Source organism: Phoca vitulina, unplaced genomic scaffold (genome assembly GCF_004348235.1).
Source record: "Phoca vitulina isolate PV1807 unplaced genomic scaffold, GSC_HSeal_1.0 scaffold9, whole genome shotgun sequence".
Lineage (NCBI taxonomy): Eukaryota > Metazoa > Chordata > Mammalia > Carnivora > Phocidae > Phoca > Phoca vitulina.
This window is the reverse complement of record NW_022589712.1, coordinates 33,031,256-33,045,457: the sequence shown is the minus strand read 5'-3', so window position 1 is coordinate 33,045,457 and position 14,202 is coordinate 33,031,256. Positions and strand designations below refer to the sequence as shown.

The window sequence follows — 14,202 nt, the reverse complement described above, 5'->3', positions numbered from 1 at the left end:
GCATTTTAGTAAATCTGTGACTTATTTAACAATAGCTTCTGTGCGTCCACTTCAAGCCGACTTCCTGCCCGGACGCGCCGTGAACAGGGAGTGTCAGTAAGTGCTTGTGAGGGCTTGTCCGGGTTTGAAGAATTGGGGTACAAGGCAGGGAGCATATTTCCACTTTGGGGGAAATAAGCTTCTAAATTTCTTCTGTTCCCGTGGAAAATGTCTCCCTCTGGGGCTCAGCAGGACTTTGTCTAACAGCTCATTATGGATCTGTTACTTGGCCTCCTGAAGACTTTTGTGTTCCTGAGCTTCGTGGCTTTTAGTCCTGGGAGAGCAGTTCCATGTCATTGTTACACAGTCTGTAATTGGTTTGGGCCCATATTTTACACTTTGTCAGGCTGGCTTTGGTAACAAAGAACATGTATAGATTTCCAAGCACTTTCTGGGTTCTAGCATTTTCTGCATGTGTAGGATGTACTCGACCATAAAGTGGTATTTTATATTTAAGGACTTGAGTCTCATTCTGCTAATTATAAAAAATTCTGTATCTCCTTTTGGTTCCAGCACTCATGCAGCTATGGAATTATACTGAATAGTAAGATACCCTTCTCTCCAAGGCAGACCAGCAAAGGTCTTCATGGTGTACACAAAATCATAGCGTAAACCTCTTGTCACAAAATTAACATTTTGCAATTTTCCCTTTATATCACCCTTATGGCAAATTCTCTAGTCCCCATATCCCCAAGCCCCATATCACTTTCAGTCTGTTTTATGCCCAAGGGTCCCAATGGAAGCAGAACGGTGCTTGCAGGATTGATCAGATACTCATGTGTTTGGTTCAGCTGCATCATTAAGATAAGTAAAAACATCAGATGAACTGGTTTGGGTTTTCCTACTTCATTTTTATTATTGCTTTTATTTTTTTTGTCTCAAAACAGGTCTCCAAATCTGAAGAAATACAATTAAAAAGAAAGGCATGCTTTATATAATCCCCCACCTGCCTCTCTCTTATATAAACGCAGCTCTTCTCTTCGTAACTACCAAATTATTAATGCTTCTGCCACTAAAATACGCAGTCTCCATTTGGATTGTTTTGACTCTAAGTCCCAGTACAGACTTGCAACCATAATTTCCTCTCCATGTACAGTGAGCCGTCATTAATTATTTCACTTAGTATATTGAAATATATTTTGGTTTGCCTAGCAGATCAATGAAAAAGTTAATGGTACTGAGCAATGAAGAATTAATAAAAATAGCTATTGTTTATTGAGAATTTATTACAATTAACACTATAGTAAACACTTCATAGATATTGCTTCATTTTATCCTTAACATGACCTTACAATAGGCACAGCTGACGTCACTAATGTAGACCTTAGTTCCCAGATACTGAGTTGTGCTTCACGTTCATTATTTCCTTTGCTCTACAAGAACCTTACAGGTATTGTTACTATCCCCATTTTACAGATGAGGACACTGAGGATCCCGGAAGTTGAGTCAATTTCTCAATTGTGGCTATTAAGCGGTGTGGAGGAATTCAAGCCTTTCCTGCCTGGTCTTCTGCCTCCAGTACACCATATACTATGTATTAAAGAAGGTTTTTGCCATTTTACAGATAGAGGAACTGAGATAATAATTTAAAACAACTTGTCTAAGGGGTGCCTGGGTGTCTCTGTCGATTAAGCATCTGACTCTTCATTTCAGCTCAGGACATGATCTCAGGGTCATGAGATGGAGCCCTGCGTCGGGCTCTGGGCTCAGTGCGTAGTCTGCTAGAGATTCTCTCCCTCTCCCTCTGCCCTTCCCCCTGCTTGCGTACTCACACACACTCTCTCTCTCTTTCTCTAAGATAAATAAATCTCTTTTTTTTAAGATTTTATTTATTTATTTTTGAGAGAGAAAGAGCACATGAGCTGGGGGGAGGGGCAGAGGGAGAAGCAGACTTCCTGCTGAGCAGGGAGCCCAATGTGGGGCTTGATCCCAGGACCCTGGGATCATGACCTGAGCCAAAGGCAGACACTTAACCAACTGAGCCACCCAGGTGCCCAATGAATAAATCTTAAAAACAAACAAACAAACAAAAAAAACTGTCCAACGTTGCCTGGCTATCAGGTTTCTGTGATTCCAGTGTCCATGTGCAAAACCATTTTGCTACACATTAAAAAATGAATTCTACTCTATTCTTATTTTTTAAACTTTAATATGATTGAAATATTAGTCACCCATAGAAATTTTCTCTTCCAACCCTGGTAAGGATATAGAATAAAAATCCCAGTCTGAAAGTTTAAAATGTCTCTATTGGGAAGAAAGTCCTAAAACTATTCTAGCTTGAACAGAAAATATTTCCATCTGTTACATTTGTGGATACCACATGGGGTTTTTACATAATGTTTTTGTTTGGTCCTGAAGGCATAGATTAATTTTCACTTCCTTTTGGCAGATAGCCTCATATTCTGGTGAATTTTTAAACGTTGAGATAAGAATAAAAATTCAAACATAGAAGTAAGACAATATCAAATATATTTAGGACAATAAGCATCCTTCAGCTGAGAAGATGAAGAAAAACCCTGGTGTGAGGACCGTTGTGAAACAGTGAAGAACACAAATGAGTTCGAATCTGTTTGCATGGCGAACTCCTACTGATAAACCAAGTCTCCACTCCTGCCACTTCTTGGAAGCCTCCCCCTGCTTCCTCCAGATAGTGTAGAAGAGCATTCTCCAGGATAAGTCCATCATCATAGCCATTAGTTCATTTCATTTTAAATATGTACTTTACTGCTCTTTGACTGGACTCCATACTCCTTGAAATCAAGGACCAGATGTTATTAACTCAGTGTCCCTGGTCTCTAGCACATTTCAGTCATAGACTGGCATTCCTCAAGTCGATTTATAGTCAACAGAGAAACTTGCTGAGCATTTATCACATTCCCGGCATTCTGTGAGGCATTGGGATAGCATGTAAAACAATAAGAAGAGGAATATTTAACCTAAAGAATGAACATTGGCCCGGGGGTCTGAAAACTTGAATTCCAGTCCTATTCTTTGTGCTACTTCCTTGTTGGATCTTAGACAGCATTCCTGTCTCTTAGCTGGTTAAAAGGAATGTCTGATTCAAAGACTTCTAACGTCTCTCAACTCTGCAAGTATACTTACTTATTATCTCAGATGGAAGTGTGCGGATGCATCTGGAACCACATCTGATGTGTGGGAGGCTCACACTGTGGTCAGAACAGTAGGTCAGTGTGGTCAGAAGAGGATATAAGAGTACAGGAATAAGCTTCCGTGAGGATGTGAATCCTAAGTGTGGAAGAACGCCCTGAAGAGCCAGTTCCACAATGTGCTTAAGCTTGTGACGTGGGTGAAGGACAACAACACGGCTTTTAAAATGATTAGCAGAGCAAGAGTAGGAGAGGTTAAGCGTGACAGAGAGACGTGATGGTGTGGGTTTAACATTTGATATGCAAAGCAGAGATCTGCTCAGTCAAGGAGAAAGAGCTTTTGGCTGAGGGGGTAGAATAAGCATGGTCCAGAGGGAAGATGAGCCCCAGGTAGGCGAGTAGATAAGAACGGGGTGCACGAGTGAGTGCAAGAGTCTACATCTGCAGGGAGAAAGGTAGCCACTGAGATTGAATCCTTACTGATGATTTCTGAGATCTACAATGAATGGGTAAGATGGTGAAGGCCCAGAGACAGCCCCGCAGGAAGCTGGTTTGCCCAGTGAGGAAGAAGGTGCATGTGTAAATGATAAGCTGGTCATCTTGTTAGCTGTGGCAGGCAACGTTGTGGTGACTCACAAGCCCTGGGAATGGAAAATAGGCTGATGAATGTGTAGCTAAAAGTTAACCCAAACTAATTTTTTTTTTTTTTTTTGGTTGTCAACAGATGATTATATTCATACCTGTTTTTTAGTTTGACTTCTGACAAAATCATGATACCTTTTGGAGAACATGGAAAGTGAGTGTGGCTGACCCTCTAGTTAGGTTTGTTTATAACTAGTCAAATGGCCTCCTCAAAAAGGTAGCTGCTGATCATTATATTCTTGAGGCCAGAAAACCTTTTTTGAGTCTTCTGCTATAACTGCAATACCAGATGTTGGTGTTTACTAATTATATGAGAGAATAGCTACACAAACTAACAGCACCCTCTTAGGAGAAGGTCTCTATTGGAATACCACAGGGCTTCCTTCAAGTTCCAAAAATTTAGGTAAAGCTTTGGATCCAGAGAGATTGGAAAACACAAACTCTGTGCCCAAGTTAACAGAATGTAATTCAGTTAGTAAAATTCTTCACTTGGATCTTTAAGGAAATAAGTCCCAACCCTGCCCTGGGATGGTAGAGAGCACACACACAGTCATAAAAGTGTAGGATGGAAGGGATGTAGCTTTGCAGCATAAATTAAAAAAAAAAAAAAAAAAAAAAAAAGATTTAAGCCGCTTTCGCATAGACTGAACACTGTAAACCAAGTTGACATTGTGGTTTGGGGGTGCAGAGGCCTGTGCATGTACTCTCTCCACGTTTACAGTTCCATGGGCTTCTTATCGCAAAACTGCCATTAGCATCTTTATGTTGTTCCCAGGGTCAGTCCCTTGTTACTGCTTCAGTCTACAAGTTGAGATTAATTTTCCTAAGATTATAATAACACCAGTATTTGTGTCTTACTCCAACCCCGGTGCATGTGAATGGAATATTCAGGTACTTGGGAGTGACCCTTGCTACCTTCCAAGACCTGGCCTTCCCTTTCCTCTCGAGCCTTACCTGGTTTCCTCCCTCAGTGCTGAGCCGGGTGCTAGAGGCAGACCAGGGCTCTGTGCTCCAGCCTTGCTTTCTCTTGACCTTACCTGAAATACTATTCATTTGACTTTTCACTGTGATGCAAGTTAGAAAGCTTTCACCTGCGGGAAGCTGCTGTAAAGCTCCGCCATAATAGAAACTTTCATTCTAGGGATATTAATTCTGTTTTAGGGAGATAAACCAGCTCCTGCACTGGGGTTCAAGTTCTTTGAAGCAGTGACTGCGTTTAAGCACCTTTGCTTTCCCCTCCGGGTCACTTTGGGCCCAGTCATAACAACAGCTCACTAAAGAAGGGTATGGCACCTACCTTGAGCTTGCTGATCCTTGAGAGTCAGGTGCCCCTGTCTCGGCCTGGCCAGGGCAGCCTGGTTGAAGAAGCCATGGCATCCTTTCATCCCCCCTACCCTGTTCTTGATTTCTAAACTCTGCCCAGACTCTTTTCTCCTTCCTTTTGCTGTGAGTTTTTGCACTTAGACTACCCTTGCTTTTCCTTCCTGTCTAGTCTAACCAGCTTGCTTACGCACAAAGCCCACTCACTGTTGTTCTTTTCTGCCTTCTTATCCTCATCCATCTTTCTCAAACACAATTCTCTCTTCCAGCCCCCTCTCCTCTGTCAGCCTCAGGAATGGAGAATGGTGATGCTAGCAGAAATGGTTTAATAAATGGAGGTGGACGTGGACTCTGTATGGAAGGGTAATTCACAGTGGTGTCTTTCAAAGCAGATGAAAGCCTTTGCCTTGTTTTCATTCTGTTCAGAAGGATCGCAAACTGAATCCTCATCCTGCTACAGGGAAGTAACTGAGTTAGATGGCTTCTATCTAATCGAATTATTTTATTCAAACATTTGAAACTGTTTTGGGGTCAAGAAAACATAGGTTGACACTAAGCTCCGTGGTAGCCAAGGTTGGGGAGAAATTCTGAACTGCAGTATGTCTGCTTTGATAAATTTCATAGACTTATGCTATGGGTTACAGTATAGCTTGTTCTTTCAGTATTAAACTATTTTAATCCTAGTTACAATTCCAAAGAAGGCTGGATTTACTCACCAGCTTGTTCAGCTAGCTTAAAGTGTAGATACCATCCACAATCCTGGTTATTTAAACACAATTCAGAAATCATAAATAGGAATTCAAAAGGAGAGCTCAATTTCACAAGATGAGATTTGATGCCATGAAGAAACCCTCTCAAAAATTTGCCAGAGACCTGTGAGTCCTAAAATATCCTCTGTTTCCTACCAGCCAGATCTGGCAGTTTGAGAGCTATTCTTACAAATAATGACAAATATTTTACCAACTCACAACATGTTGCTTTTTGTTTTGGTATTAATTTTGTTTGTTCATATTTTTAACTAGGAAAGTTAGTATAGTAATGTGATGGTCATCCAACAAATAATCAGGAAAAGAATTATTCTCTTACTGAACGTTTTAGCGTATGTTTCTTGAACACTGGCTATGTGCAAGTTATTATATTGAATGTTTTTGGTAATGAAAATATGAATTGAACTTGATGTTGGACCACAAGAATTGAAAGAACTGAGACATTATAATGCAGCAAGTGCCATAGAATACTTGCTAAAATGCACTGAGAAATGAGGGCTCGGGTGGGATTTGCTGAGTGAGACAAAGAAGGCTTTCTAAAGGAAATGGGGGATATGAGCTTTGATGACTAGCCAGATGTTAATATGTGCAATGTGGTGTGGAGGGTAAGGGGAATTTAGATGAATGAAACATTATTAACAAAGCCTCAGAAATAGTACAGTTACGAAATACAGGGAACATTGTTAGGTTTTAGTTTTATGTAAATGGAAGGGAGCAGTTACTGATAAAGCTAAATTCCCTGGGTCTGAAATCCCAGATTTAACTCTGCTAGGTAATAGGGAATGTTTATCCATTATTCCACTCTTTAAACAATTTCAGAGCTGTGTTTGAGGATAATTAATCAGATAATTAATCTGTCCTCAGCGTAAAAGCTTGACTGGAGGAAGAGAAATTGGAGTTTGGAAGGCCAGCTGGGAGGTTATTATAACGGTCTAGTAAGAGGTACTACGAGCTGCCCTGGGCTGGGAGGGGTAGGATTGGAATGGAGGGTCGAATTGAGAGACATCAGGTAGTGAACATTTCTAGGATTTAGAACCTGATGAGAAGATGAGAGGAAGAAGAAAGGGAGGAGTTAAAGATAATTATGAAGAGTCAAACCTAAGAAGTGACACCATTAAGGAAGTCAGACAAGTCAAGCAGGACTGGGGGAAGGTGGGTTCAGCTTTGCTAGTGGTGCATGAATGTACATGTGCTCCCCAGTGGTGAGGCGGAGATATGAAATGGGAACTCGGGCTATAGTCTGAAAGACAGGCTTGGGATTCATTAGCACAGAGGTAATGGTGGCTGGTGTAGGAGTGGATGTGAACTCCAGGGGAGGATATAAAGAGAAGACGGCCAAAGATAGGCCTCTCGGGAAGGTGGTCTACATGTAGGTGAGGGAAGATGAGCCAAAACTGAAGTAGTCAGTGAGGTCAGGGAAGAGCCAGACTTAGGATCATAAAAGACTGGAGAAGAGAGATTTTCAAGGAAGGAGGGGTCAGCAGTGTTCATGGACACAGAGAAATAGGGAGGTTGAGAATGGAGCGGGAGAAATGAAATGTGGGAGTTAAGAGTTCACTGGTGACTTTCACAAGAATGGGTTTTAAACTGTGAGTTGCTGGAATGTATTTTCTTCGTAAGTCTAGGGTTTGATGGTTTGGGCCTATTATCCCATTTCTTTAAAACAACACAGATAATTTAAGATGGTGTGCTTGTGTGCACCTACGCGCACGTGTGCACGTGTGTGTGTGTGTGTGTGTGTGTGTGTGTGAGAAAGAGAGAGAGCCCTGTGACCAGGGACTTTTTTTTTTTTTTTAAGATTTTATTTATTTATTTGACAGAGAGACAGAGAGAGAGCACAAGTAGGCAGAGTGACAGGCAGATGGAGAGGGAGAAACAGGCTCTCCGCTGAGCAGGGAGCCAGATGTGGGGCTCGATCCCAAGACCCCAGGATCATGACCTGAGCCGAAAGCAGCCGCTTAACGGACTGAGCCACCCAGGCGCCCCCAGGGACTGTTTTATATAAGTGAAAAATTATTTAAGTAAAATATACCTTGAGCTCACGTTTCATTAATACTAGAGATACCAGTTCAGCCAATAAAGGAAATCTCCAGGATTTTACATTATTCAATAAATAAAACTTCTACTTAAGCTATGTCAGTTAAAAAGATATTCCTCTGCCCCTTTTCATTATATGAAACAACAACAGCAAAAACATATAAATAGTTGTTGAACTGGTGAGCGTCTCCCGGAACATATTAGATTATCATCTCTTTTCCTTCTTTTCAGAGCAAAAGGCTGAGCTATGATAGCAACCGGTGGAGTGATAACTGGCCTGGCCGCCTTGAAAAGGCAAGACTCTGCCAGGTCGCAGCATCATGTCAGCCTCAGCCCATCGCCTACTGCCCAAGTGAAGAAACCCGTCAGGCGGCGGCCTCAGGCCGATGTCGTGGTGGTTCGAGGCAAAATCCGGCTTTACTCCCCATCTGGTTTTTTCCTCATTTTAGGAGTGCTCATCTCCATTGTAGGAATTGCAATGGCAGTCCTGGGATATTGGCCCCAAAAAGAACATTTTACTGATGCTGAGACAACACTGTCAACCAACGAGACTCAGGTCGTTCGGAACCAAGGTGGCGTGGTGGTCCGTTTCTTTGAGCAACATCTGCATTCTGATAAAATGAAGATGCTTGGCCCTTTCACCATGGGGATTGGCATTTTCATTTTCATTTGCGCTAATGCCATTCTTCATGAGAACCGTGACAAAGAAACCAAGATCATACACATGAGGGATATCTATTCCACAGTCATCGACATCCACACGCTGAGGATCAAGGAGCAGAAGCATATGAATGGCATCTACACTGGTTTGATGGGAGACACAGAAGTAAAGCAGAATGGGAGCTCCTGTGCCTCGAGACTGGCAGCAAATACCATTGCCTCTTTCTCGGGTTTTAGGAGCAGTTTTTGGATGGACAGCTCTGTCGAGGAGGATGAACTTGCGCTAAACGAAAATAAGAGTTTGGGGCATCTCGTGCCACCTTTGCTTTCGGACAGCTCCGTCTCTGTCTTTGGCCTCTATCCACCTCCCTCCAAGACAACAGATGATAAGACCAGTGGCCCTAAGAAATGTGAAACCAAATCAATTGTGTCATCGTCCATCAGTGCTTTTACATTGCCTGTGATCAAACTTAATAACTGTGTTATTGATGAGCCCAGTATAGATAACATCACTGAAGATGCTGAGAACCTCAAAAGTAGGTCAAGGAATTTGTCAATGGATTCCCTCATGGTCCCTTTGCCCAATGCCGGTGAGTCCTTCCAGCCAGTCAGCATGGTGTTCCCAAGGAATAATTCCATTGGGGAGTCATTGTCGAGCCAGTACAAGTCTTCCGTGGCCCTCGGACCCGGGGCTGGACAGCTCTTGTCTCCTGGGGCTGCCAGAAGACAGTTTGGGTCCAACACATCTTTACATTTGCTCTCGTCACATTCAAAATCCTTAGACTTGGACAGGGGTCCCTCCACCCTAACTGTTCAGGCAGAACAACGGAAACACCCAAGTTGGCCTCGGTTGGATCGAAGCAACAGCAAAGGATACATGAAACTAGAGAATAAAGAGGACCCCATGGAGAGGCTGCTTGTGCCCCAAGCTGCGATCAAAAAAGACTTTACCAATAAGGAGAAGCTTCTCATGATTTCAAGATCTCATAACAATTTGAGTTTTGAACATGATGAGTTTTTGAGTAACAACCTAAAGCGGGGAACTTCTGAAACGAGGTTTTAATGTTCAAAAATGTATCATTTTACAAGGCTATATATTTTAAAACTATTTTCACCAGTGTTTCCATGTTAAAGTATGGGTTATAAGCCTTTTTAATCAAATAGTCTGTAGTGGGTTAGACCTGGTTGCTTAATTCTGTGGTGGAGACGGCTGTATGTTTGGGTACTTATGATTGCAAGACTTTCTATGATCACACATGATTTTATATTCTCCCTTCCTTTGAAAGCAGTATCTCTTCTATCAATATGAACACAGAACACTTTCATCTCTACTAAAATTCCCTTTCTTTACTTTCAAGTTCTTTCATTGGTGGTCATCTGCAAGAATCAAGTGTCCAGTTAGGAAAAGGTAGGGTACCAAAGTGTGGACTCAAAGTACCAAATTTAGGCCCAAGACTCAATATAAACTTATAAATGAGCATGAGTACAAATCTAAGGTGTGATTTTCTAAACAACTGCTTTTTTTTTTTTTTTTTTTTTACAAAATTGGTTAAATTATTTAAAAGGAGAAAGATCTAGTTTCTGGGTGTGCTAAATAATGTGAATTGGTGAAATTGGTTTAGTTCTATGTGAACTAATTGATAGGAATTATTTAGGTTGGTTGTGACTAGTACCCTGAGCTCTGGGTAGGTATATCTTTTTTTATTATTAGTTCTATTTTAGTGATATTTTATCAAGAAACCATGTATTCAAGAGCCATGGCTGAGAATGCTAGTTATTCTTAGGGGTAAATATCAAAATGCTATTAGCTATAACTTTAGATATTCAGAATCAAAATTTTTTTGCAACTAACTTGAAAAAGGAATGAACCAATTTAGTTTGTAGGAATGCTATCTTGAAATAATTATATACATGAAGAAGATGTTGATTAGTCACAAAAATACACTATGGGTTAGTTAATGCTAACTAATCTCAGTATCTTTCTGAGCCATCTCTTTTATCATCCAGCATCCATTCATTCCCACATCCTTCTTTCCCCTCAAGATTCTTTAGATCCTGTTCTTTGGAAAACAATCAGCTAACCTTGACATTTCTTTTTATCTTTGTTTATCACTAGCTTGGTGACTCAAGAAAATTTAGTCCTTGACAAATTGCCTTGAAATTTACCTTGTGCTGGAAAGCCTTATGAAGACCCCAAAGACTTTCTTATGGTGTAATACATTTTTGGGATTGTGGCTCTCAATTATTGAAGATAACAAATGTGAAAATGAATGTTTCCATCAGAAAATGTTCATGTTTTCCATTAAGGTAACATTTAATTGTAAGAGATGTTTAATGGAATACTCAGGAAATTTTACAGGTTCTTTCCAATGCCTAAATGTTTCTGAGCATCTGTATTATTGCAGCTATTGTGGAAAAGGAGAAGGAAGATATATTTCTGTTCGTAGCTCCCCACAGTTCCCCGTGTTGGCATCACGAGCTTCCCTGAATTGAGTCAATGTTACTTGTTAGAACACCAAGCTTGTGTATTTTAATAGAGTGGACTCAATATTTTACTATAAAACATTTAATAAACTTCTGTTCTTAATAGAAATTTGTGTTCTGCCTACATTTGCTATTATTTTTTAAATAAAATATGCAATTCTGTTTAAAGTATTGTTTTTCAAACTTCCAAGATATATTCTACTGAAGGCGCCTGATACTCTAGTATATGTATTGGGTTCTGTGGCTTTCTTACTTTGCTTCTATTAAAGAGCTAGGTCTAGCCACCTATTTAATTAGGCTATTTTCATATTTGTTCTCCTTGTGTGATGATTAATTTTATGTGTCAACTTGACTGGACTAAGGGATGCCCAGATTTCTAGGTGTGTTTGTAAGGGTATTTACAGAAGAGATTCACATTTTAATCTATCAACTGATCACCAGTGCAGATGGACATCATCTAATCTGTTGAGGGATTGAATAGAACAAAAAGACAGAAGAAGGGCCAATCTGTTCTTTGTGCATGAGCTGAGACATCTGTCTTCCTGCCCTCAGACATTGGTACTCCTGCTTCTTGGGCCTCTGGATTTGGACTGAGGTTTATTCCATTGGCTTCCCTTGTTCTTAGGCCTTCAGGTTGGGAGTGGAGCTACACTGCTACCTCTCCTGGGCCTCTCTAGTTTGCAGATGGCAGATCATGGGATTTCTTGGCCTCCACAATTATGTGAGTTAATGCTTCATAATAAATCTCTCTATATCTATCTATCTATCTATCATCTATCTATCTATCTATCTATCTATCATCTATCTATCTATCTATCATCTATCTATCATCTATCTATCTCTGTCCTATTGGTTCAGTTTTTCTGGAGAACCCTAATACACTTGAGATCATTTTCACTTAAAATTTCATCGGCTTTCAGGAATACAACCAGGTATACAGCACCTAGCAAATGTCAGTGATACTCCCAAGTTTGAAAACAGTGACTCTAAACACCCCTGGTGTGACAAATGACTAAAGCCATATAATTTGCTCAGTTCACCCCTGAAAAAGCTGTAACAATTTGAAGAGTAATTAAACAGCATGGGTCTTAGAGGATTCAAATAAAGGAATTGGGGCTCAAAGCAGTGATTGCTGCTCATCCTTCTCTTCATCAAAAAGTCTGAGCTTTTTATTTCCCAAACAAGTCAGCTTTGTGAAATGATTAACTTTACTTTAAATTAATCAGACACATGTTGCTAATTAAAGCTTCAGATGAATATGAGACAGTGGATGTTACCATGTTGATTCGATGCAATTCTGCGCAAAAACAATGAAACTTGGAATTTTAGTTAGAGTGCATTTTGTACATTTCCCTTAAGCTTTTTATAAATTTTGAAAATTATTTAGGAACTCCCATTTCTTCCTTTGGGAAACTTCAGCTATCTGAACCGTGGGCTAGTTTTGCCTCTAGTCCAAAGAGTTTGTAAGGCCTGTGGTCTACCTGGGATGTATTAGTTTGCTGGGGTTGCCATAACAGAATACCACAAGCTGGATGACTTAAACAAGAGAAATTTATTTTCTCATAGATCTAAAGGATAGAAGTCCAAGATCAAGGTGTTTGGTTTCTCCTGAGGCCTGTCTTCTTGGCTTACAGAAGGCCATCTTTTCCCTATGTTCTCAAGTGACCTTTCTTCGGCTGGCACATCTCTGGGTCTCTCTTCTTTTATGAGCACAGCAGTCCTATTGGATTAGGGCCTCATTTCACCTTTATCACCTTTTTCAAGGTCCTACCTATCTACAAATATGATAACATTCTGAAGTACAGGAGGTTAGGACTTCAACGTATGAATTTGGAGGGGAACACAAGCCTGCCTATACCACGAGGTATGCCTTTGAGAAGTGGGAGAGCTAAGTGAATGTTCTTAGCCTAGAGCAGGTAAGAAAAACACAGGATGCCCCCAGTGGCTTCACTACCGCAGCTCTGTAGCTTTCAGTAAATCAAAATCTCAGTTTCACTTCAATTTAAATTAATTTCTTAATTTCAAGCCTTAGATTCCTCAACTGTGAAGTGAAATGAGTATGAATATCAACAATAAAGCCCAAACTCTAAAGGCTCGGGATTCTTGATGCCCTGGGATGAAGACCCACTGCCTGTCGCTATCTCTGCAGCAGTTTACTTCTCAAATAATGAGGAGAAAGTACCACAGTAGAGCAGAGGGTTTAGACTCGTGGATGTTGGAGCCAGAGTACCAGGATTTGCACTTGGCTCTGCCACTTTCTGGCTTCTGCCACTGTTGAGGCAAGACCACCAGTGAATACCATCTGAGTACCAGCTCCACTCCCTGGCTAGTACAGATTAAATCAGTTGATGCTCATAGAGGATCCACAATGGTTCCTAGCTGGGCACACAGTGAGCATTCAGCATTTCTATTACTATCTGAAAGTGTCATCTGAGAGCTTTCCCACCTTCTTCACCCTAACCACATCCCACCCACAGATATACCGCAGTGGCACTATGAATAAAGGCCTCCTAAAAATGTTCATGTGCCATTCCCCATAACCTGTGAATGTTACCTTATATGGCAAAAAATCACTTGTAACTCTAACTAAATGAAAGATGTTGAGATGGGGGAGATTATCCTGTATTATTCAGATGGGTCCATCGTGATCACAAGAGTACTCACGAGAAGGAGGCTAAGAAAGAGTTGACTACAGAGGAGATGATGTGATCAAACCAGAGAGAAAATAGAAGATGCTAAGATCCTGGCTTTGAAGATGGAGGGAGGAGCCAGAAGCCAAGAAATGGAAGGGACAAAGCTCTAGAACTGGAAAAAGCAGGGAAATGGATTCTCTCAGAGCCTCTGCAGGAACCGGTCCTGCTGACACCTTGACCTTAGCCTAGTGAAACTGACTTTGGACTTCCCACCTCCAGAACTGTAAGTGAATAAGTATATGTTATGTTAACCCACTAAATCCGTATTTTTTGTTACAGCAGCCATAGGGAACTAATACATTCCCCCAAACCAAAGGAGCTTTTTCAGAGAAGTGAGCCAGTTGTCAGCAGACTAATAAGCAGGGTGAAAGGCATCTATCCCAGGTGATGGCAGGTGGCCCAAAGTTGATGTATGGTCAACATTAAATTTACTTTAACATTGATAATGCAAGT

At 40.9% G+C, this 14,202-nt stretch overlaps 1 protein-coding gene across 3 annotated transcripts in view; it reads left to right on the top strand.

The window, feature by feature from the left end:
* Positions 1 to 11,172, top strand: part of TMEM200A (transmembrane protein 200A) — a 70,165-nt gene extending 58,993 nt beyond the window's left edge. For all 3 annotated transcript variants that reach the window (XM_032407881.1, XM_032407880.1, XM_032407882.1), the window contains exon 2: positions 8,144 to 11,172. In XM_032407881.1, coding sequence (XP_032263772.1) covers positions 8,160 to 9,635 — 1,476 coding nt within the window. In that variant the 5' untranslated portion in view covers positions 8,144 to 8,159 and the 3' untranslated portion in view covers positions 9,636 to 11,172. The remainder of the gene's footprint in view (positions 1 to 8,143) is intronic.
* The last annotated feature ends 3,030 nt before the right edge of the window (positions 11,173 to 14,202 follow it).